Source organism: Ochotona princeps, chromosome 32 (assembly GCF_030435755.1).
Source record: "Ochotona princeps isolate mOchPri1 chromosome 32, mOchPri1.hap1, whole genome shotgun sequence".
Lineage (NCBI taxonomy): Eukaryota > Metazoa > Chordata > Mammalia > Lagomorpha > Ochotonidae > Ochotona > Ochotona princeps.
The window spans coordinates 11914706-11940577 of NC_080863.1; the positions used below are offsets into that span (position 1 = coordinate 11914706).

Sequence of the window (25872 nt, forward strand, 5' to 3'; positions counted from 1 at the left end):
CAGTGGAATTAATGAGGTGTTCAGGTCCGTTGTTATTATTGCATTGGAATCTATGTCTCCCTTTAGATCCAGTAACGTTTGTTTCACAGAGCTAGCTGCCCTTGCACTTGGTGTCTACACTTGTATTTTCATCATTTCCTCCTGCTGGACTCCTTAGTCATTATGTTGTGTCCTTCCTCATTTCTTTTTAATGCTTTTCACATTGAAGTCTGTATTTTGTTACATTAAAATGGATACATCAGCTCATTTTTTCCCTTTCCATTAACCTAGAATAGTATTCCCCATCCTTTCACTTTCGGTTTCCATGTATCCTTACTGGTGACCTGTGTTTCCTGTAGGAAACAGATGGATTAGCTCCTACTTTTGTAATTCAGCTAATCTTTGTCTTCTCATTAATGAGTTTAAGCCATTTGTGTTCAGAATGAACAATGACCAGTAAAGATTTGTTCCTGCCATTTTAACATTGGGTTTCTCATGGTTCGATTTAGGTTTCTTTTGCGTTTTTGTTGAAATATTCTCCTCTTTTGCCCTCTTAGACTGTGGTAGGTCCAGTGTATCTTCAAGGAACATTAATAAGGCTGATTCTATGGGTCCAACTCAACGTGTGGTTCTCCTCCACTCCACTCACACCACTCCATTTAACAAGCTCTATTCACAGGTTCCTGTGCTGTGCTCCTAACATGGTCTCTGCCTCAACGGCCACTCGGTTCACCTCTGTCTGCCCGCTGTGGTCCGTGTCATGCACACAGCATTGCCTACTCAGCCTTTCTCCCACTCACAGTTCCCGCAGCAACTTGGGTTAGGGAAACATCAACTGTGTTTTTAAACTGGATCCAAGGGCTAGGGTGGCCTCCTGTCTCTGTTGGCGCTCTGCTCCGGACTTGCTCCATGCAGGGCATGGATTTTTCCTCTTCTTGCTGGAATGTTCTAGCAGCAAAATCTAGGGACAGCTGACACTTATTTTGGATGAGACCTGTTGTACACCAAGTTGATATTTTTTCTGGTGGGACCAGAGAAATGAGTGTCTGGTATCAGATTGGGTTTTCTCTGGTATTAGCATATGGGCCATTATCCTCCAGCGACTTTGCCACTGTGCTCCAAAGAGCATCCCAAGTGCCACTCATGGCTCTGGTAGGGGCTGGGTTGTTTACTCCTCCCTGCTCCCAGGCTTGTCCACAGGGGTTTCATTGCTCTGTTTGGCTCATAATCAGATTAAAGAATCAGTGGGACCCACCGTTCTACGGCTTGATTCACCTAGTTTCTCACTGATCCCTTCCTGTCTGTCTGCCAATGGAGCACCAATTGCTACTAGCGTGCCTATTCATGGTCTAAATTTCAGGTTAGGAAGCAAAGCTCAAGTCCCAGGTCTGTAAGAACTTCAAATCTCCCTCCACTGCCTGGCATTCGGGATCTCCACAAGAATAGCATTTCTCACTGCACCAAGTCACTCTGAATCTTTCCCACGTACTGACTCCTGACAACCGACTACTACAAAAAAGAGGATTTAAATTTCAGGAAAGATTGTCTCCTCGCAGTTGAGCATCCCCCAAACTCAGCTTTCCAAATACACAGAGTATAGCAGGGAGTGAAGACATCCTGAGAAAAAAGAAAATAAAAGTGGTCAACACGTGAGATTAGATCTTCAATGTGCCGCCCTGGCCAGGGAAGATTTTGGAGGTGTATCCAGACATTCTCCCAGGACACCCAAGTCACAGGACACCCACACTTCAGCTGCCTTCAAGTAGAAGAGCCTTCTCCTCACCCACTCTGCCTTTCAAAAAAAATAAAATATTACTAAACATATTGCTACCCAGCCAATTAATGCAACTAAAAATTTCCCAAATACAATTGAATACGCAATCTGATTCATTTTATGTTTATATATAGATTTTTATTTATTTATTTGCCACCGCCAATGAGAAGATATAAAAGTACATCAAGCTACAAAATATCTGAGAAAGAGTCTAGCGCAACAGCTCAGTGGATAAAATCCTTGCTCTACATGTGCCAGGATTCCAAATGGGTACTAGTCCATGCCTAGGCTGCTCTACTTCCCATCCAGCTCTTTGTGGCCTGGGAATGTGGTGGAGGGTAGCCCAAGGTCTTGAGACCCTGCACCTGCGTGGGAGACCCAGAGGAAGCGCCCAGCTCCTGGCTTCAGATCAACTCAACTCTGGTCTTTGCGACCACCTGGGGAGTGAACCAGTGGATGGAAGATCTTTCTCTCTGTATCTCCCTCTCTCTGTAAATCTGACTTTCTAATAAAAATAAATAAGTCTTTAAATACACACACACACACACACACACACACACGGAAAATTTAGCTTGACATGAAGCAAAATTTATTTAAATGGAGGTCCAAGTCCTTCTGCATATTTTGTGTTAGTCTGATACGTACCCCAGTCTTGAACAACACAAGTGGGTCTCAAAACACTAAATTGTATGCCCACACCTGCTTAGCCTCTACCAAGTTCCTGCAAATGACTGAACTGGCAATCATTATTTTCAACATGGACTAAGATTTGTTTTTCTTATTGGAAAGAAAAAAAAATTATCTTTTTCTGTTTATCTATTGGAAAGACATCATCTAATGGGAAAGTTCTCATGTTTGTTTCCAGTTTCATATTGGCTGGTAGACAACAAAATATTTTTGGAGCTTTCCACAGGGATTTTGAGTATTTGACTGACAATTACAGAAATAATACTGAGGGTAAAAGGAAGGAGGAAGGTTAAAAAGACATCTCTCATGATTGTGAAAACCAGACAAGCAGGATAAAGTGAGTTCCCAGAGTCATACCACTCGCTAGTGGTTCAGCCATAACTTAGCCCAAGCACCCAATTGTCCCACAGCCATTTGGTGTATAGTAAACTATTTCAATACATGTGCTAACAAGCAGCTGCAGAATACCCCAACCAACTTTTGTACTCCGATGCATGGTGGAAGCCTCCGGGATGTAACTTTATGGGTTCTTTGTATTTTGCCAAATCTCTGAGAGACTTTACAATAATGAGTCAATTAGGAGAACAAGAAGACACTCAAAAGCTGGAGTCCTAGTAATTATGACACTGAGACACCAAGAAACATAATCATATTCACATGTGTCATTGAAAGAGCTCGAGGAAAAGATCTGACTATTGCCCAAAGAGCAATCCTCATCACTGAAGCCACCGTTCATAAGAAGGCATTGTATAAGTTTAACGTACACTTGCAAATTGGTCTTTTTGTTGCAGGCTTATCAGGTGTCAACTGATATTAATTACTCTTGGAAAATGCCTTCAAAGGCTCACTCTGCTTTCTGAAGTGCCATGGGCATCTTATCCAAGATGCCACCTACCTTCAGCAGATCACCATTGGCAAAGTCCTCATCTGTGGCTGTCACTCTGTAAATGGACTGAAATGGTGGGAAGTCCTCTGGGAGTTCAACGGTAGCTGAAAAACAAGGTCATCAAGTATCAGAAATTCAAGTGCATCGCATATTCATTGTCTTTTTACATGCTAAAACAGAACAAGATTCACTATAGATGGGAGAGAGGGTGTTAAGACAGCAAACTTTCTTTTTTCTGACTGTGGTCCTTTTCCTTTGAGCTTCTTGCCATCCTCCCTCTTGCCCAAGTGTCCTTTTCTGAATTCCTGGTACTATCTGTGGTCTCACTAGCTTCATGAGAATGCTATAACAGATCACCCAGCTTCCTCTGGTCCAAGTTCACATCCGGCGAGACCAGGTAGAGAGGAATTCTGTTTCTTACAGAAACATTGTGGATGATGCTGCTCCTTCCTACACTTCCTCAAAGTTTTCCACTTCCTTAGTCACCAGTTAAACAAGAAAAAAAAAAGAAAGAAAGAAAACTTGCAATGCAACATAGATGGGAGAATGACTTCAGGAAATATTCAGCTTAGAGCCATTGTCATTGTTTTATTGAGCTACAGTGTCCTGTTTGTGCTTGTCTGTCACCCCAGCATGGTAATACAAATTTGCAAGAATTTTGATTGAGCAATAGGAACTTTTAAATATTTCTGTTTCTCACACGTATAATCAGGGGACCAGTGTTCTACGATATAACAGTTTGAAATCTTTACAAATTGCCCAACAATTTATGTTTTTTCTTGTGTAGTTGAAGTAAGTGATGAGATTGTTGTGGCATAAAAGACATTGTCTCCTGCCCAATATTTTCACAAGAAAAAAAGATTTGACCTCAGCATGTTTGTAGACAGAACAGGACGGTGAAACATCATAATAAAGTTTAAATATTTTTTTAAAAAAAAAATGAAACAAAATCAACTAGTTTTAGCGAATAAAATCTTCAGTTTGCATTTCACCGCAATGTCTTTTGTCAAGAAAGGAATGATCCAGAAAACTATTGGTAAGAGAGAAAGAAAAAGCTAATGACAGGCATTGGTGAAAAATGATTGCCAGAAAGATGAAGTCAACTCAAAATGTGGAAAAAAAAAAAAAAAGAAATTATATTACATTCAGAAGGTATTTAAGATCCATCCCAAGTGTCACACTCCCAAATTATTTTTTTGTTAAGGACACTAAATGATAAAATATTGCATCCTCAGTCTCCTTAAGTAAACTTCTATCCTACTATTCTCTCTTTCTCTCCTCCCTTCCATATCGCTCTCCATGGAGTATCTTTCACATTACCCAACACAGAACCAAAAACAGCTAGACTAGTACTAGCGGACCTTTCCACATGTGATCCACACCTGCTTGTATTTGCACCTTCTTGCCCCCTCTTCTAAGGAAAGAGGATGACTTCCAGTAACAAACAGTGATGCCTGCTTGTTGTGCGATGTGTCCCAGGGCACTTTGCTATCTTCACACACTCCCTTAATGCTGCCTTCTTCTCATTAGCATGTAAACACATTCAAAAAAAATCACCTGTTGAACTCAATATAACCATCATCTGTCTCTCTCCTAGCCTTTAGACCCAGAGTTTTTATCTCCCTTTACCTCCTACTCAATCTTTCTAGTCCATTCTACTGAGTTATTTGTTTCTACTACAGACGGGAAATGTCCCCCGAAGCACTCAAATGCCTCCTTGCTGTGACCAGTGGACACTCACTGGGCATCTTATTCAACTTCTTTTCCACTTTTCCCTTGATTTTCCTCCTCTCAGAAGAAAAACAGCATTGTGTATTTGTAAGAACCCCTCTACAGTCTGTAACTATGAAAAAAAATATGCCCTGGGAATATAAAAGTTATTAGTTCTCAAGACCCATTAAACTCTCAGATCAGCCAACTCCTAGTTACTGCTTTTTGAATCTTAATCAATAATTTTCTAATGATCTCCAACTGGCTTGTGGTTCCACCTTCTGCTATCTGTGAGTGAATAACGTTTTGCCTCTTCATACGATCAATAGCACCAGCACTGAAGTAGTGACGTAGAAGTAGTGATTTTACAATCCAGAAGTGCGTTAGAGCCCTTAGGTAAAATATTTGTATCAACACAGTGACATAAACATTACATTTTTAAATATGATTAGTGTTGCTTTGATAGCGTGCAAAGAATAGGATATTCAAGCACAATATAATAGTTTTGTACATAAAACTCTTATTTTATGATCATATTAAATGGCATTTTAATACGGCTCATTCGAAGAATAAGTAAGCGATTTTGGCCTTTGTGGCTCAAATTCAAAATGGTTAGTATTTCACTTATTTTATATTTTTCAAGAAAATGCATGACTTACGTTAATGATTCTTCAAAACAAAGGACAATAAAATGTGATACCAGAGAAATGTATTTTAATTGGAATCTTCAGGAGAAGTAATTTCGAATGCATATGCAAAGTAGAACCCTTCAGGTCATCTGCCATTTTTCAGAGTTTGGGTTGTAAGTGTAATTGGAAAGGAGAAAACTTCAAATACCAGACACTGAATTTGTTGAACATAAAATGAAATTATAAATCAGCATGTAAGCATATTAGAATACAGAGGTTTAGTCTATAGGAATAGATAGTCTGTTGATTCCATCTTTTTAGATCCTATTCTGTTTTCCTTTGTCTTTGAGTCTTCAACTTTCCACACATACAGATTGGCCCATTTGTTCGTCAATTCACAATTGTTCTCTCTTAAAAACAGAGAAACAGAGCTCCAGCCAATCCCATACAGTTCTGTCACGGTCTTCTTTTGAACTTCATCTAAAATTTCTAAAAAACATGTTTGGTGCTACTGCTCAATCTGCTGTATGTGATTTTCGCCTCCATAAAACTCATGAATAAATGCTCAGATTAAATAGTTCTTGCCTTTGCAATATCACTAAATAAATGCCATGATATTTTAATTCTTGATTTTATTCTACTGTTGAATTCAAGTATTCCCACCTGGCACTGACTTGAAACACAGTCTCCCTTTACCACTCATGGTTTAATTCTGTCTGATTTCTCCCACCATTTTCCTTGCTGCTTCTTAGTTTGTTTGGCAGGCTAAGAGTCTTCCCCACGTCATTAAGAGGAGGAGTTCCTCAAAGCTTGGCTCCCTGCCCTTCCTTCCTCTAAGTCTCTTCTCCCTGGTAGAAGGGATCCCATACAAGTCCATGGTTTCAATTACAAAACATTTATAGCCCAAGGCAAGACCTCTGAGCTCAGTTGCTTACTTAAATCTCTCCTTTGATATAACAAAGGCATATCAAGTGCGACATGTTCAAAAGTGAACTCATGGGTTTTCGCTCCAAATTTGGTCTACTTGTAGGTTTCCTATCTTAAATGAAGATCTCCGGACCACAAACCTCAAAGTCCTCTTAGAAACCTTTCTCCATCTTCGTTGCGTTAATGAACAAAATTATATAGTTCCTTGTTTGGATTACTGGTAATAGCGTGCGTCAATGAAATCTATACTACTAGCTCTTTTTGTGTGTGCTTTGAGCTAACAATGTTTTCCACATGTTTAGATAACATGGTTCGTCTTTAATTAAAACAGTTTTCTGAAAGCATTAATTAAAAGTATACATGATTATAAGATGAAGTGTGGCATTTCATTTTCTTTGTGTTCATGGAGGTATTTTTAATGTAAAGATTGATTTAACACTGCCACATTCACTTCATATGCTGATGTTAAAAATTAATTTTGTTAAAAACAGGGATATTAATATCACATAGTGTCCATAAGAGTATGCAATTCATGACAGTGGCAATAAATGAAGTAAAGTATGTTGTTATACAGGTGGAATAATTCAGTGAATATACAATATTTATTATTATCTATATAACAAATAACATGACATGATGCTTTTTTAACACTTTCTATTTACTCATACATGCAAGAAAATGTAATATTCATCTTTCTGTGCTAAAAATGGTTTTAAAAATCAAAAGACATATTTTGTGATTTGCAAAATTTGTGTAGAATTTTGATAAATGTATTAACAAAATACATACATACACATACTGGCTTGTGGATTATTTATTACAGGAAATATAGAATTGATAATGAGCCCACATATGGTGCTCTCTTCCTTTGAAATGGTAAAAATTCCGGTAATCCTATCCTACAGCATTTTTAGAACCATATCATTTTAAAGTAACATGCCTACCCATCAATCAAAACAAGAAGAGACAAGTGAACATCTAGAAACAAGGCATTAACTAGCTTTCCATCACTATAATGAATTACTTGAGGCAACTAACTTTATGAAGAGGAAAGTGCTATAGCTCATACTTTAAAAGGTTCAAGCATAAGGTCAGGCAATCCCACTGGTTTGTCATCTGAGGAATGAGGCAGATAGCAAATAGTACTGTGTGTGTCAAGGAAGCCCAGAGTGGCTGGACTCGACTCAGTCTTTTAACTGTCCTCTCAAATGGCCTACTTTCTAGGGACATATCTCCAATGACCGTGCTAAACCCATGCTCTAAACATCGTTATTTGAAGTTTCCACCCTCAGTTCCGTTAACTTACCTCATTCAGGTTTAAATGCTCACATTAGTTTTAGAGACAACTCATATTCAAATCACAGCAGATATCAGCTTTCAGGTGAAATGGAATTCAGAGTTTTTACTGGACTACGTGGCACAGCTTGGTTTTGATATACAGTGATGCCATATTTATTATAAAAGTGTCGTAATACCAACAGGAAGAACGTGACTAACTACTTATCATGATATTCCCCCTTTATAGCAAAGAGAAAGGCCAGAAAAAGTGGAATGTTTAATACACAACATTTTAGAATGATAAATTTTATTCACAAATATACATAAAAATGAAGCTACAATTGAAAAAAAAATATGAGCCTGGGCCCGGCACAGTGGCCTAGTGGCTAAAGTCCTCGCTTTGAACGCGCCATGATCCCATATGGTCATCGGTTCTAATCTCGGCAGCCCCACTTCCCATCCAACTCCCTGCTTCTGGCCAGGGAAAGCAGTCAAGGATGACCCAAAGCCTTGGGAACTTGCACCTACGTGGGAGACCTGGAGGAGGTTCCTGGCTGCTGGTTTTGGATCAGCACAGCTCCGGGAGTTGCGGTCACTTGGGGAGTGAATCATCGACGGAAGATATTTCTCTCTGTCTCTCCTCCTCTAAATACGTATCTGACTTTGCAATAAAAAATAAATTAATCTCTTAAAAAATATATGACCCTAAGTGGCTCATTTGTTAGGTAAGCAAGAAAATTCATTCACTGATGAGGTGGTTCTCAGCATTCTACCCAATACAAAGTCTACTTGCTCAAAGAAGAAAACACATCTTCTCAACAGTACACCTGTAGGACAACATTATGCCAAGTTGTTACTATTAACATCTAAACAATTCTGGCAGTTGAGATATATACACTTGTGTTCCACACCAATTATTTCTGTAACTTTGCCTTTTAGCCTGAAAGGTTTAAAATATGTATCAGACAGAAGTTTGCAATGCTTAGTGCAGTCACCCAGCCACTGCCCTGTCCAATTCTTATGTAATTAGTCAGATTGATTTATTTGAAGCATCTGTTTGCTGAAATTTATCAAAGGATTTCTAATGCTCTTAGGAAAAGGGCAGAGTTTTTTGGAAAATATCTTTTTTAAATTTGCAGTGATTATTGTGTAGTGTTTGCTCCATTTCAATACACCAGATTTTCAATGATTCCAAGTCATCTGGGATTCTTCTGCCTTTGGACTTTGGTGTAACAGTCTTGACCATTTACCCTGATCAGAGTTTAGATAGAAGGCAAAGTATCAGTACTGTAGAAAAAGCTTTGTTTGTATTTGTGACTTGGTCAACCTCCACAAAGAAACAAACACACAGTAATATATTGCATATTAATTTCTTATAGTTAAATTTCATACTCAATTGAAAATTCTGCACTTATGTTTTATATTTGACTACTGTCTCTTTCCCTCACTTTTCCAAGAAAGTAAAATAATATTCGGACATTCAGAGTTGTAAAAATCAAAAACGTTTTTGGCATTTATCACAAATGAAGTCTTAAGCTTCGTTTCTCTCCCATCTTGCTTGTCTAACAGAAGTCCTTTGAAGAATCTCTATTGTTAGTTTTCATGTCCATGCTCTCCACCTTAAAAATGCGGGGTAATAATTTTCATATGGAAACCTATTTTCCAAATCTCAAAAAAAAATAGAAAATTGTATTACTGGATGTTTTCTTACATACATGAATATCTGTATGTATTCTCTGTATACATAAACAAATATGATAAGCGGAGTTGTGTCTAAGCTCTCATCACAGACAGAAATGGAAAGCACACCAGCAGGTACATCCTGCCCCATACCTGTGCCAGAAGAAAACTGTGGGTCAGCTGTACAGTCTGGACGTTCCGGAACATCAAGGATGTTGACCATCAAAACACGTCTCTGAAGTCCTCCACTGTCCACGATCAGAAGGAACTTTATTGGATCTGACTCGTAATTAAACACCTTGGTAGCTGTGATTACACCAGAACCTAGTAAGGAGATAGTCCACACGTCGTAATTACTATTTGTACAGATGCTAGAATGTCCATATTTCAGGCTTTTTACAAAGAATGTAAATCGGAATTACCAAATTCAAGACAAATTACAAGCATTATATGACTATTTAATTAAATCCAAGTACTAATAAAAGAGAATAAAAATAATTCTCACTAGAGTAAAGGAAAATAGTCAACATACACAAAGGAATAGCAAATGCTACGAGTTTTCAAGGGTTCTAAGACTCTGCTGGCTCTGCCCTCAGACCAGAGAGGGTCTACCCAATAAGTAGCTGGACTTGACTGGACTATAAGATGTTGGACTCTATGCTTGGCATATACTTGCAAAGAGGGAATTTCAACTAAACTTGAACTATGGTTATGCAACAAGGTGGAGGAACCCACCATGGGGGGAGGGTGGGGGGAGAATCCCAGATTCTATGTAATTACAACACAATGTAATTAATGAATAAATTTAATAAAAAAAAAAGACTGAATCTTCTACTTTTTTTTAAGATTTTATTGATTTTTATTGGGATGGCAGATTTAGAGTGAGAAGGAGAGACAGAAAGATCTTCCATCCACTCCCCAAATAGCCACAATGACTGGAATTGAGCCAATCTGAAGGCAGGAGCCCAGAGTTTCTTCCAAGTTTCCCTTGTAGGTGTAGGGTCCCAAGGTGGGTAATCCTTGAGTGTTTCCCAGGCCACAAGCAGGGAGTTGGATGGGAAATAGAGTAGCTTGTACATGAACGAAAACCTATATAGGATCCTGGCAGTTGCAAGGCTAGGATTTACCTACTAGGCCATTCTACCAGGCCCTGGATCCTCTGCTTTTAATAAAACAATGTTTTGCCCTGGAATATTACCATTGATAATCATTTCTTAAGGTTATAGGCACTGTCATGGGACACAAATCTATTGCCATCAGAATTCATGTCTACTTTTTACTAAGAGAGAAAAAAATCCATTTGTTTATCTCCAACCTCATTAGTTATCATGAGTTTGCCCTAAAATCATAACACTGATTTGACACAAGTTTGAGTTGGCACCAAGATAAACTATTACTAAGAACTTCTTGCCTACAAAGGAGATATTCTGTCTCAGAAAAGAGATTTCTGCATGTGACTTACTGCACCAGTAACAAATTCCCTGATGGGCTAACCTAGAGTATAACCATCATCTGTTTTAATTGAGGACAAGAAAGAAAAATATAGATGAAGAGAAGAAAAACACAGATACTAATAAAACAGTATTTTTAAATTATATTATTACTGGCAAGTTTAGTTCCAGTAAAAGTAAACATTATAAAAATATATATAATCCATTTTAACAAAGAAAATATGTAAAAATAAAAACCATATTTGAAATGGTTTCATAACCTTCCCAATCTAGAAAATATTGAATTAGCGAGAGAAAAAAAAACGTGTCTTCATTCTGAAAAAGTGAGCTTTATCAATAGGCAACACCATTTTAAAAATTTGTATCAAATGATCTTGTTAAGAAATTTGATGAAGACCAAAATTGAGAATGCCACTAACAAACTTCCTGTTTTTAATAGATTCTTTTTCAACTTGATGGTGTAATAAGAATGAAGAATGAAGCCAAATCAAGTCACAGTAAAAAAAAAAAAAGAAAGAAAGCAGGAATAACTCAAGCTGAATTTCATTCAAAATAGAATAATTATTTTCAATTCTTTCTCAATAGAACAAAGGTACCCTGAAGTTGTCCTGTTGGATCAAACCTCAAGAGTTCATAGTAGGCATAAATACACACATTAGGAGAGCTAAAAAGTTGATGGGATTATTAGATGGGTTTCCTCTACTCCTCGCCAAGTTTATTTATTTATTTTTGTTTTACCATTCCTTATCTCTAGTGTCAAATGTACGTAGTGGAGGAAGAGTTCCAGGACTTTATCTTGAAAATACATCAGACTCTTGGCTCAGTAATGATGGTTAAGTTGCTGGTTGAGACAGCTGCAGCCTACCTCAGCGTGCCTGGCTTCCAGTCATGGCTTGGTTCCTGTATCAAGCTTCCTGATATGATTTTTGGGAGGCTGCAAGCATGAGCTTAAGTAGTTGGCTCCCTGCCACCCAGGTGGGAGATCACGGTGGTTACCAGGGCTTTGGGTTATGGATTATGTGCGCTCTCGCTCTCTCTCTCTCTCTCTCTCTCTCTCTCTCTCTCACTGTTGCTGAAATAAGTAAAAAATAGAATAATAAATCACACCTACACTCATTAAGGACTAAAGTTATAAGCTATCAGGGGTGGAATTTTCTAGTGCTATTGTGATCTTGTCTTTAGCCAATCTCTTCAGTGTCAGTGAACCCACAGGATGTTGTGGTTCATTCTGGAAGAATAGCATGAAGAACTGTTGACATGCTAGAGAACACAGGCAATTAGATATGAATATAGAGACTATTGACACACTAGATTTCAGAAAGTATCATCGACTTTCTTTTAGAAGTAGACCTGAACTAACCTTTGGGAGTGGGTTTTCAGAATCAAACTCAAATGCAAACTCAGTTAACTCCCAGAATTATGAGAACAAAGATTCTGTGTTGCTTTGAATCACTGTATTTTGGGAACATTTGTCACACACAAACAGTGGCCATGTACATCGGGAAAGTTGAGTAAAGATGTAGAAATACAAGCAAGAATTTAATTAGAGCAGGGACTACTAAATCAAGAAGGAAAACCACTGTATCAAACCATCCCTTGTCCTCAAGATGTAAAGAAATGATACTGGCAAAGAGATAGTGGTTTAAAATGCAAAAAACAAAAGCATTTAATGTGGGAACAGGATGAATGCTGAACTGACTACCTGGAAACAGTTATTTCTGAACTAATTCATGTGAAGGAGCTGGTCAGAGGGGAGGGAGTAGAGGAATTCGCGAACAAAATACATACAAGATCCCTCAAAGGGGAGAAAATTTCGCATCAGAAGATGGATATTTTTGGCTAATACAGAATAGCACCTTTTCAGACCAGAACGAAAATGAGTATTACATTTTATATAATCTTGTTTGTCACTTAAGAAGTTTCACTTTGGGGGGAAATAGCAAGTAATCCAAGAATTACGGTTGGTGTGAGACGATAGAGAGGCAGGCAGAGGGGTGGCTAGGCAGAGGCGACAGAAACAGATGATAGAAACATAAATACATGGATGACAGATGACTGAGAAATGATTAATGACAGGTGACAAATGACTGATGAATTAGGACGGATATCAAAGAAGAATAATGATGCAATTACACATGAATAAAATCACTGTCAGAGAAGAGACGATTACGAGGGGACCCTGGGAACAAATAGTCAAAGTATGGAAAGTGGGATTCCTGATTGCTGTTGCCTGTGCAGTGGACAGCCGGCCCAGATGCATACAGTCGATGGCGTCCAGTTCATTTGCGCCTGTAGAGGGCACTGGATGCCAAGCAAAAAGATGCAGAGCAGAACAGGTTGGACAACTCTCCTGACCAAGATTTAGCAGCAAGTATCCGGGTGAGTGGGCGTACTGAAGTGGACTGTGTCAGCCAAAGGACCATGGAATTAAATGAAATTAAAAAAAAAAAAAAAAAAGATGTGAACTCTTCCTAGAGTGCCCTAGAGTGCAAATTATGCAGAGTGACTAGCTTGGCGTTCCACTGAAAGTGGTACACTGGCCAAGGGGACATAAAACGGTCTACTCCCATATTCACAACCATTTCAAAAATGTCTAAAAATCATAGTATGCCATGTTTTAAATTTCCTTGAGCACAATACACAAATAAATACATATACAATCCAGCTCTTGTTTGAAATGTAAGTACGAGAGAAATGCTAACTTAATTCTCAACGTAGAAGTGATAGCCGAATAATTCTCTAAAACCTACAGAGATACTGCTCTGGCTTAGGAAAAATGTGGAAGAAAATGCATTGATTCTAATCCAAAGGGACTCTAGCACTATCATTTCTGCAGTAGTCAGCCGGCACGGCGGTTAAGATTCGGCTTAGGAGACCTGCATCGAGAGCCTGGCCCCACTTTTGATTCTGGCTTCATGCTAAGGCACAGTGAAGGCAGCGACTGGTGATTAGACACTTGCTTTCCTACCATCCATTTGAGAGATCCATAGGGAATTCCTGGCTCTGAATTTCTAGCTTGCAGATTTGACCTGGACACCTTGGATAGTAAAGATATTTGGGAAGTTCACCAGCAATACAAGTTCTATCCTTTGTCCCCTCTCTTCCTTTCCCCATCTTTGTTTCTCTTCTTCTCTGTCTCCACATGTTTAAAATAAATCAATAAGCAGTTTTTATATCACTTTCTCTAATGTAACACTCTCTGACTGGATTCTTGATTATGAGGAAGAAGGCATTCTTTGCAATTCTTGTTTCTATTTTTACTCTTGTTCTAAGAATCTGCCCCACATTTTATTGAATCCACTGACAATCTTTTCAGGTGTGGGCTGGGTTAAGGAGCATAGGGCACTGTGCCTGTTGTCAACTTTAATTAATTTATGAATACTTTCTTTTTTGGGGGAAAAAAATCAATGCATTTGACTAAATTGTTTCCTAAGTTGTTTTTCTTAAAACCAGCACAAAGATGATGTATTCTGGATCATATTTTCTATTATTCAGAGATTTTTTTTTAGAAAAATTAGGTAACTTTCAAGCTAATTCAATGGACAGAATATTTTTATTTTTTCTAGATAAATAATCTGTGGCAATATTGGGAATGTCCTGACAACAAGATAAGGCAAGGATGGAAGCTTCTTCAACAACTGTCTTTATGGAACTATCTTTGATGCACTGTAACACAGAAATCCAATATACCACTTGGATTTAACTAAATGATTCCTAGCTAAGTTTCAAAGCAATAGTTATAAGATAAACAAAAATATATAAATAGTAAAACTTTTTGACCTGCATCAATGTTGAAATCGTTTGTTTTATTAAGAAAACGATAAGCATTTGGTCTTCCAGCCACGTCTTTATCATAAGCTCGACTTAGCTGAGTTCCAGGGAGCAGGTTTTCAGGCAAATTCACAGGGTTAATCAATATCTGAATTTCAGCGACCGTGTGTGGAGACACTGAAAAGATAACGTAGAGAAACATTCAAGCAACATGAAGATATGAAATGGAGACTACCAGCAGTAGTTATTCCTTGTAATGGTACAAATAACTTAGATTAGTAGTTGAAACTTTTAGAGATAAAAGTTTCATCAAACACTCAGGAAATTTTTTTCCCAACTCACATTTCAATTTAGTTGATCTGTGATGTGTCATGCACAACAAAAGTAGCATGTGGAATGAGATATCAGTTTAAGGACGTCTTTGGCTGATCCCGTCATGCAACATGTGTCACCATACAGAATGGTTATTTCAGTGAGAAGAAGGTTGCATGAATTTCTTATTTTATTGAAACTTTCATCTAAATCATTTTGCAAGCTAGATTTGAAAGTGTAAGCTATTACGATTGAAAATGTTGCTTGAAAATAAATCAATGAAATGTCCTTTAGTACACTGATTTGCTTTGTTTTTCTTTTCATTAGATCAACAGGAAGTCCTATATTTTGCTTAGTGGTAATATACTGTCAAACACATCACGCTTTATCGCTAGAGTGAAAAGCAGTGTCAGGCAGATCCTACAGCTCACTCTCAGAACACAGAGTGTGAATCAACAATATATTAAACAATAATCCAAAATGAAAGCCTTATCATAAATTCCTAGATATTTCATGAGCATTTATTATACTATACAGAAAGAATTCATAAAGCAAATCCTGCTACACCAGGGATTCCTAAGTAACAAACACCAAAATTAGAATGCTGTTTGTAATTTTGTTCTCTATATAATACACCAGTCTTTCCCACACTCTATCATACACACACACACACACACACACGCACACACAAGAACAAGAAGAGAAAAGAGAAATAGTAAATGAGTTCAAAGGATCTCAACAGGGATTCAAATTCCTTAGTTACTGTTAGAGTTTCTTAAAGGTAAGAAAGGAAACAAACTTACAGAAACCTGTGCACACTAACAAAATCTTGAAGATGTTCATCTTTAGGCCAACTTCCCTAACACCCATAGCAATGCCTACCAACAAACATATGGCCCTGGCTATTTATATAAATTCAGCTTCATGCAAATTAGGCCCCCAGGTAAATCAGCTGTTACACAACCCCGAAGGCAGTTGTCGCTCATTGTTTTCATTGTGTACGTAGCTCATATTTCAGGCTCTGTGGCTTCCATACGTGTCTGGTCAGCAGATTATCCACAAAGCTGAAACCACTGCACAGCAGCACCTCCAATCCTGTCTTCATGCTTCCTGCATGGAGACACTGAGGTTTTGACAGAATGTTCTGATGGTTTGTTCTTTTTTTAAAGTTCAGTTGGATAGATTTATTTGAAAGATAGAGTTATTGAGAGAGGGAGACACGGAGAGAGAGAGAGAGAGAGAGAGGGAGGGAGAAAAGAGGAAGAATCTTCCATCTGCTGTTTCACTCCACATTTGGTTGCAATAGCAGCAGCTGCAGCAGGATCCTGGAGCTTCTTCCTCATCTCCCACAGGGACCCAAACACACGATCTGCTGCCTCGCTGGTGTGTTAGCACAAAGCTAGATCAGAAGCAGAGACTAGATTCCAGTGCCCCTGATGTGGGATGTGGGAGCCCCAAGCAGCGACTTCTCATGCTGTTCTATAATGCCCAGGGGATTTGCTCCTGAAGAAATTGATTTTAACAAAGCTGCGCATGGACAAGTCAATGCTGAGCCCATCCAGTCAACACAGAATCCTGGTTATCCCTAGTGCCACTCATCACTGAGATTTCCCAGGGGAGTTAGACATCTTTGGGGGTTAATATCCAGCAAGGAAGACAGAGAACGGATAAAAATAAGAGCACCATGATATGCGGGGTGATATCTTTCAGGAAATGACACCAACATTTAGATGGAAGAAATGATTTCAAAAATTGTGAGTAGCAGAAATCTTCAATCAGATGGTTTATTTTTGTAAGTGAGACTCTAAGAAACTGTTCTTGATAAGGCATCCTATGAGAAGCTCTAAGTTTTCATGTGTTCTCCAAATACTTGTGCATTTGTGTATTTATAAATTAATAACATGCAGCATGGCATAACAATAGATTTCATGAAATAAATAGGAAAAACTGGAATGAATTTGAATTATTAATATGAACTTTGCTATATCACATCATAAATTTGAAAATACAATGAAAACTAATATAATATACAATAGCATGTTTACTGTATTTATTACAAATATGTCTAATGGGTATTTTTTAGTTAATAAAAATTCATCATGAGACAAATAATCAGTAAAAATGAATCAATATTTCTTTAAAAACTCATGGGACTGACGTGGCACAGCAGGTTAAATCACTGCTAATAAAGCTGGATGCCAGTTTGAGTTCCTGCTATTCCATTTTTTATCTGGCTCCCTGCTGATGTGCTTGGAAAAGCAACAGAAGATGGCCTAAAATCTTGCCTCCCTGCACCAGTGTGGGAGACCCAAAAGAAGCTCCTGTCTTCTGGCTTTGGCCAGATGAGCCTTGGCTGTTGCAGCCACTGGGAGAGTGAACCAGCCAATGAAAGATCTCCTTCTCTCTCTTCCTATCTTTCTCTGTCATTCTGTCTTTCAAATAGATAGATAGGTGTACTTTTTAAATAAAACCTTCAATTTATTTTACTCATTAATATGCATTTTATATATTTCCTTTCTCTTACTTTGAAGAATAACTATCTTTCAGCTGTGCCACCAAAATCTACCAAAGATGGATAGTTTCTATAACTTGATTGAAAATAAGCTGCATACAACCTTATTATCTAATAATATCTATACATCTATATGCGGTGCTGGTGGTGGAACAGAACGGGGTTAGACAACCAGGTCAAGTTCTGACTAAGGTGTGCATTCCCAAGGTTCTTCGAATGTTCAAGTGCAAGAACAGTGTTGGGTCTTCTTTTTTTTTAAGATTTATATATTTTTATTACAAAGTCAGATATAGAGAGGAGGAGAGACAGAGAGGAAGATCCATCCGATGATTCACTGGCTAAGTGAGCACAACGGCCGGTGCTGTGACGATCCGAAGCCAGGAACCAGGAACCTCTTCCAGGTCTCCCATGTAGGTTCAGGGTCCCAAAGCTTTGGGCCATCCTCAACTGCTTTCCCAGGCCACAAGCAGAGAGTTGGATGGGAAGTAGAGCTGCTGGGATTAGAACCGTCGCCCATATGGGATCCCGGTGCATTCAAGGTGAAGACTTAAGCCACTAGGCCACGCCACCAGGCCCAGTGTTGGGTTTTCTTACACAGCTTCTGTAGAGGCTCACACAGAGGGGATTCTGTGAGAACAGGGCCTCATGAACGTCTGCCATTGCTAGAAATCTTGCAAACTTAGGGCATGAGCACCTTGATTCTACACCAACTTTTCAAGGATTTTCATGTAACTGTCCTGAAAAATAGACATAGTATGTTCATTTTTAACTTGAAGCTGGCTTATTTGCTTTCCAGTATGACAAAGATCATAGTTTCTCTCAAGGGGCCCAGCAGGGTGACATAGCAAGCTAATCCTATGCTTATAGTACAGATAACCCATATAGGCGCAAGTTCTAGTCCAAGCTGCTCCACTTCTGATCCAGCTCCCTTCTGGTTGCCTGTAAAGGCGGTAGAAAATGCCCAAGTCCTTGAGTCCCTGCACCCACGTGGGAGATCCTGAAGAAGCTCCTGGCTCCCAGCTTTGAATCAGCCCAAGTCTGATCCATTGTGGTCACTTAGAAAATGAACCAGCAAGCTCTTTCCTCTTTCCCTCTATCTCCCTCCCCCTTTGCAACTCTGAATTTCAACTCAAATGAATACATATGTTTAAAGATTTATTTATTGTTATTGGAAAGTCAGATATACAGAGAGGAAGAGAGACAGAGAGGAAGATCTTCCATCCAATGATTCACTCCCCAAGTGGCTGCAATGCCCAGAGCTGAGCTGATCTATAGTCAGAAGCCTGGAGCCTCCTCAAGGTCTCTCACACAGGTGCAGGGTCCCAAGGCTTTGGGCCGTCCTCGACTGCTTTCCCAGGCCATAGGCAGGGAGTCGAATGGGAAGTGGAGCCACCAGGACTAGGACTGTCACCCATATGGGATCCCAGTGCATGCAAGTTTGTCTCAAGGAAAGAGCAAATAGACTCTGTTTTCCTCCTAACATTTTTTAGCTCCTCAATTTAGTTTCTCTCCTCTAACTTAACTCGTGGCCTAAAGAAGGGAACACCTGCTCTTCTTTGTCTAACTTTTGGATCCTTGAGCCGTAAGTACCCAGTGTGAATGCTGCCACTCTCTCTTCTGCGACTCCCACAGCAGTGATGTCCTTTGTATCTGACCTCAGTCTTATTCCGGCATCCATGATTCTGTGTTAAACCAACCTCGAAGCTGACAAGGATACAAAATCCCAGACCCCTCTTGGTTGTTAGCCTGAGAAACTCAATATATCCCTGCAGTCACAAAGCAGATCAGCTCAGTATATAAATCCAAGTAGGACTGAAACCTGAAGAACACAATATGTTTCAGATGTGAACCATGTTGTCTGAGCTATGCAAACTACAACAAATGGCAGTGAGTGCCAAGTTTTTGTGAAAGCAAAATAGTGAAATATTTGCAATCTAAGGAATCTGATTTTTTTTTAAAAAAGGTACATTTTATAATTTCATATTGCTTTATTCATGTAGACATCATTTCCTTCATTTATTAGTATGTAGAAATCTAGTATGAAGAGTGTATGTGGTTATGCATGAAAGTAAATAGCACAGTGCAGGATACATGAGAAGCACTCAACAAATATTTTATGTTGCTTTAGAGTTACTTAGGGTACCTCATTAAACAACTCAAAACTTAGGACAGAATTTTGTAGACCCGTACCTTGCACATCCCAAGAGACTATGATTTAAATATTTTCGGAAGTAACCTATCCTATCCAGAGTTCTGTTCTACATCAATGCTAAGAGTATGATTCCTACATCATGTTGTAAAACTTTCCCTGTAGAATTAATGTATCTTTACGCAGGTACCTGAAGGACTTTTCCCAAACAGCTGGTAACTGTAGAAGGCTGCCTGTGTGGTGCAATCCATCTTCCACACTCACCATCAAACGATTCTCATTTCCAAATCTCATTATGTCATTCTTCTACTAAAACATTCTTCTTGCAGAAGAGAATGCAAATGACCTAGAAGGGAATATTTTGCTTTATTTTAAATTTTATGATGCAGCTCTATAGGGCCTGACCCCCTTCCCAAATTCCCTCCTCCCAACTGATTTCCCCCACAGTATTACAATGGTATTATCACAAAATAAGTTCCATTTCTCTGCTATCTAAGTGTGTCCTGGCATTGCTGCTACAGACATTGCTGGACAGTCCAGCCTCCTAGTATTAAGATACATCCAACAGTTTCATTGGGAGTCCATCTTTGGTTTGAAAGTAGAAATGCATACTCATTATATCATCACATCTGGATATGATAGTCTCTATCATGAAATTACTATGCATTCCCTTAAATGAAAAGCCATAAAATAAAATTAACAACAGGAATGAAATTGAAAAAGACTTTACAACAACATGGAGTGAATTAACATGCTACTGAATAACCAATGTGCCGATGAAGAAACAGAAAAGAAAACAAACAAAAAACCCTTCTTGGAGAAAATGATGTTACTGTTTGGCCTATGAGTCAGTGAAGAAATTAATAAAAACTTTTTGAAGAAATATAAAATAAGAAAAATGTCAAAACCCATGGGTGGCAGCAAAAACAGTATTGAAAGGCTATTGATCTTCTCATTTGTGTGAAGGCTGCCTTATATCTGAGAGAACATCTGATAATTGTCCTTATGGGATTGATTTAATTCACTAAGCATAATATTCTCTAGTTGGGACCATTTGGTCGCAAATGGTAGAATTTCGTTCTTTTAAATGGTCGAGTAGTATTCCATGGAGTAGACGCATCACAGTTTCTTTAACCATTCTTCTTTGGGTGGGCATCTGAGTGGTTTCCATGTCTTTGCTATTGTAGATTGTGCTGGTGTAAATAGAGGGTTACAGATCCCCTTCTCATCTGCAGAATCCATTTCCTTTGAATATAGTCCTAGAAGTGGGATAGCTGGGTCATATGCCAAGATTATTTGCACATATACTTTTTCATAGAATCTTATATTGAAACTCTGTGATATTCAAAAGAAGTTTGGAATGTCTTTAACACAGATCTCATAGCTCATCTCAGGACATGTCGGAATAGGTAACTAAGCTAGAGAGATGATGATGTGGAAATTTTTGAGTCTATAATGGATTCACATACAATCATGCAATAGACATCAAATTGAGAAGCTAGCAGACATCTAACTTAACACTTAAATGCCTGTGTTCCACATCATAGAGCATGGGTTTAATTCTTGGCTCCAGGTTCTGATTGCAGCTCCTGTAAATTCAATCCCTTGGAGCTGGGGGTGGCACAGTGGTGAATGCCCGTGTACTTGGATCGTTGGATCCCTGCCACATGAACAGGAGAGCTGGACTGAGTTTCTGCTCCTTACTCTCAGCTTGGGATTGCTCTGGTTCTTGCAGACATATGGGGGTGAATCGACACATGGATATTTTTGTCTCCCTTCCTCTCTCTCTTCCTCTTTCGTTCTGTCTCTTTCTCTCTCGCTATCATTTCCCTCTCTTACACAGAATAATAAAAACAAACATTAGAAAGTCAATACCATATCTAGCTAAACATTAGGTCAGTCAAGCAATGTTCTGTGTTCATTTGTGTGTTCAATGTTTTGTGTTCATTTGTGTGTTCTGGTAAAGCAGAAGAGAGAATAGAGGGTGGGGGATGGAGTGGAGAGGACTGGCTCTAGTTCATGCTCTGAGTCATGGGGTTGCGTGCCTGAAACAATCCAGATCTTCCGAGAGGAACTCAAGCTCCTTTGAACCAGAGGCTTAAGTATTCCTTGGAGGACTTGGAAGTTCATAATTGGATTTTGAATTACTATTTGATCTTATAACTGGGACAAATTCTCATCTATTTTATTAATTTTCTCATATAAACTATCAAGCTAACAGGTGTACGTTTAAGAAGAAACATTTTATTTTCTAATTGATGTGTTCACTTAGGTCCACACCATTTATTTCAGTAGGATTATTAAATAATCCGGATATGTGCTGGTTTGCCAGAGGGAATTTTCATTAGTTTCCATTCTAAGATGTCCCACAACACTTCAAAGGTGTTAATTATTTTATTTTTTAAATGCTATTACTCTAAGTCCAATAGGAAGGTACACAATTAATAGGCGTTCTGTCTTTACTTCTAAACAAAGTTTTTGTTTTTGACAAATGAGAAACAAAAAGGAAAATCAAAAGCAAATTGTTCTTTTCCTCTTGTTCAGTTTTTCCAGGATGCTCTTGTGAAAGTTTCATTAGTTATGCACTAGGAAACGAAGTCACGTCTTCAATTGTTCAAGTTATCACCTGGTAATGGATCACACGCAATTGATCTGTTGCAAAATCAGGATCGGAAAAGCTATTGCTGTAGTTGAAACAGGCAGCTCCAAAAAATCAGCATATTTACACTGATTCCCACTTCCTGAGCAGCTTCACTCTAGTTTTCTTTAATCATTCAATTATACTGATCTTTGGGCTCAGTATTAATAAACCAGGCATTCCTTTTTAGTTGCTGTAATCCCACGTGCCCTCCAAAGTAAACTTTCATCCAAAGACACATTTGCAACTTTCCACACTGTGTACTTGGTACCTGTAAAAATGTTGACTGGTTCATAAAAAAAAACTATCCAGGGGTATATTTTACATATGTTGGATAGAGTGAGAGTACAATGACATTCAGTTCTCTAACTTTTCCATATCTCTTGATATTTAAGACCAAAAGGCTACTAACAATCACACCCAAGCATACTGAGTTTTGAACCCTACTTGCACAGTCACAGATGCTTCCATTTTTTCAATTCACAACTGCCGTATTATTTTGGAAAATGTTGACTTTAAGCTCCTATTTTGGCAAAATATCAACACTCATGACATAGGATATTTTGCATATGGGAACATGACAAGCAAGTCAACAAACAATGATATGAACAGGAAATTTTCAAGTGATAGCTTCATTTTCATGATTGGTATGCTACAGACTGTTCTAAGATGCCAGACACATGAACCGTGATTTTTTTTTTATTTCCTGTGATTACAGGTAAGGTGACTATTCACACAGCTGGCCTGGAGTAGGCCTTTCTGAAATAATCGTCAAGTATCCTTTCCCTCTCAGCGCTACCATTTTGGAAGATGAATTTGAGCACCCTACGCAATAGCAAGTTGTTGATTCTCGCTGGACTCGATATACCCCCATTCTGCATGCCGTATCAATAAACCATCAAAAATTCAATGTTAATGACATGCTTTCAATCAAGCTGCACTCTACTTAAATATATTTTGATTTGTATTTTCGGGATAATTACTTCCATTTTCTTTGTTGAAGAGCAAACTTCCATGTTAATTTTAGCACAAATATTCTAAGGCAAGCGGCTCCAGATTTGTTCACTAATATGTTCATCGCATAGTTAAGTGCACACATATCCCACTGATACTGTGACAGCTGCCACAGTGTGCAAGAGTGAACATAATGAGGGTCTATACCTTCCACAGAAAGAGAATATCCAAATATATACTTGTTACTATGCTAGTCAATACAGATATGCTACAGACCAATATCCACATTTAGTATTGGAAGGGATCTGTTAGATACTGCTTATTTTCATAGCTCTGATAGTTGGGCTCTGTCAGTAGCCTTTCCTGCTGATGCAGTATGGATCTGTGGGACTCTTTTCCAAGTGTCCACCTCTGTTTTCACCTTGTGGGATTTATATCTGGGATTCTTTCTGTGTGCTATTCTTGCACAAGCTTTTAGCTTTCAGAAAACACCAGACCCGGAATCTTGCTAACTCCAGAAGCATTGTGCTTATCAGAAAGGATTGGCAATTGATTGGTGATGTGTCTCCCGCTGTACCAAATTATGAGCACCTTTAATTTCATCTTCATTCTGTGTGTTCTGCTGCACAATGAGGAATGCAACGGATAATGGGATAATCAATGAGCATGAATCATGAATAGATGACTAAATAAATGAGTGTGTGTGTGAACCACTAACTGTGTAAATGCTATCAAATTTGGAATGCAATCAACTATGATGAGTGCAATCTCTTTCTTTGCAGCCATAAAAATAGCTGAGAGCCACAGCGCATGAAATTCTGAACTTCTAGCTTCACATGGACAGTCATAAGGTTTGTTATTATAATGTATGTTTTCCTACAATAACAGACACTAGATCAGTTGAGACAGTTGCTGCCTCCTTGGTCTGCCAAACATGGTCCTTGTAGCTAAAGTCTTTTATACAGAATTTCTTATGCATTACCAGTGCCTGAACTCGACCATGCGATTAGATGAGTTTCATTAGAGCACCAACCTGGGACTGTTTTCCATTAAACAGCACCATTCTCACTACAGACATTTCAGGAGAGTAATGAGAAACAGGTAAATGCGGGGTGCATTTACTACAATCGAAAAGAATGTAGAAGGTCTTTCTTGTTTGAGTCTCAAAAGAAGCAACATCATTCCTTCTGAAGATTTTAAACTGAAATAGATTGAGTCTAGAATCTAGCTATTCAGAATGGACAAACTGCTTAACTTTCCAGAGGCATGGTTCTTCATAAAGATAAGTAGAAACAATAATCACTTTAATGTCTTAAGTCTACATTTTACCTTAATTGTCACAATGAAATATGATCATTGACGTGCAGGGTTGGTTGAACGTAGGGGATTTAGACAAGCCCAAATGTATGCAGACACAGAAAATGGCCTAAACTGAGTGCTACGATCATAGACAACGAAGCATTGCAGAAGGTGCTAAGACAGGGAGAAAGCCAGCAGCATAGCCTGGCTTACCTCTCACAGCCTTGTCCCTGTTTTGCATGTAAACCTGTGTTCTGGAAGTCTCAGCCATCTTGCCTTCAAATGTGCACCTTCTTACTGGTGATGCTCAGGAGATGATGCCGGAAGGATCCGTGTAAGTGCCTTTGAGGTACTCAGCAGAAAGCCTCAGGGTTACTTGAATTACTTTAAAAGTAGCCGATTACACACGTGAGAAGCAGAGGCGAGATACACCATACCATTGCTGTTTATGGCACCCAGAAATGACTAATATGAGCATGATATTGCCATTATCTACACATCATGTTTCAATATTTGAAGAATGTTGTATTTACACCTTTCCTGCTTGCGGTAGAGGCTCCTGCAGCCACCGAAGCCATATGCTATTTTTTTTTCCTGGTACACAGCTAGAGAACATTTTCTGAGCCTTCTTTGCCTTACAGGCAGCCAGGGGACTATAGAGGAAGTAGTAGCCACAGTTTCAAGTCTGGGTGCAACAACATCTCTGACATGACCCCACAAAGACTCTGCTGGTTAGAGAGGGAACATCGCCCTTCAGAACAAGAGAATCACATCTTGTAATGACAATGGGAAAAAAATATCCACTAACCAGGATGCGCCTAAATCACACTGGAGTGAAAAAAAAGAAAAAGAAACTTGTATTCAGTTACTGATGCTTGGGGGTTGCTCACCAGAACCCATATCCCTGTCAATCAAACGCTCTGAAATAGCATCCCTTCACAACTTTCCACTGGGTTCTCTCTGAGTTGGTGTACTTGGGAGAAAAACATCACCTCCAGAACTAGCTGAAACCAAACACCCCAGCAGCCTTTGTTCACAAGTAACAAGGTATTAGGCCCACAAATGCCAAGAGTTCAGTTCTTGCTTTGGATACTTAAAAGCTAACAAAAGCACTAACACTGTCCTATTTTGTTCTTGTCCGGAAGAATAGAACAGACATGCCCAAACCATCACGACCGTTTTTTGCTGTATTGTTAAAAAAACAAATCACTACACTCTAACAAATCTGTACTTTTT

General features: G+C 38.8%; 1 protein-coding gene across 1 annotated transcript in view; it reads right to left on the reverse strand.

Moving 5' to 3' along the window:
* Positions 1 to 24907, reverse strand: part of LOC118759891 (cadherin-related family member 4-like) — a 98337-nt gene extending 73430 nt beyond the window's left edge. The window contains exons 1-4 of the mRNA XM_058657439.1: positions 24850 to 24907; positions 14782 to 14949; positions 9704 to 9874; positions 3336 to 3430 (exon numbers count right to left, since the gene is read on the reverse strand). Of these exons, the coding sequence (XP_058513422.1) occupies positions 3336 to 3430; positions 9704 to 9874; positions 14782 to 14949; positions 24850 to 24907 (492 nt within the window). The remainder of the gene's footprint in view (positions 1 to 3335; positions 3431 to 9703; positions 9875 to 14781; positions 14950 to 24849) is intronic.
* Between the last annotated feature and the right edge of the window lie 965 nt (positions 24908 to 25872).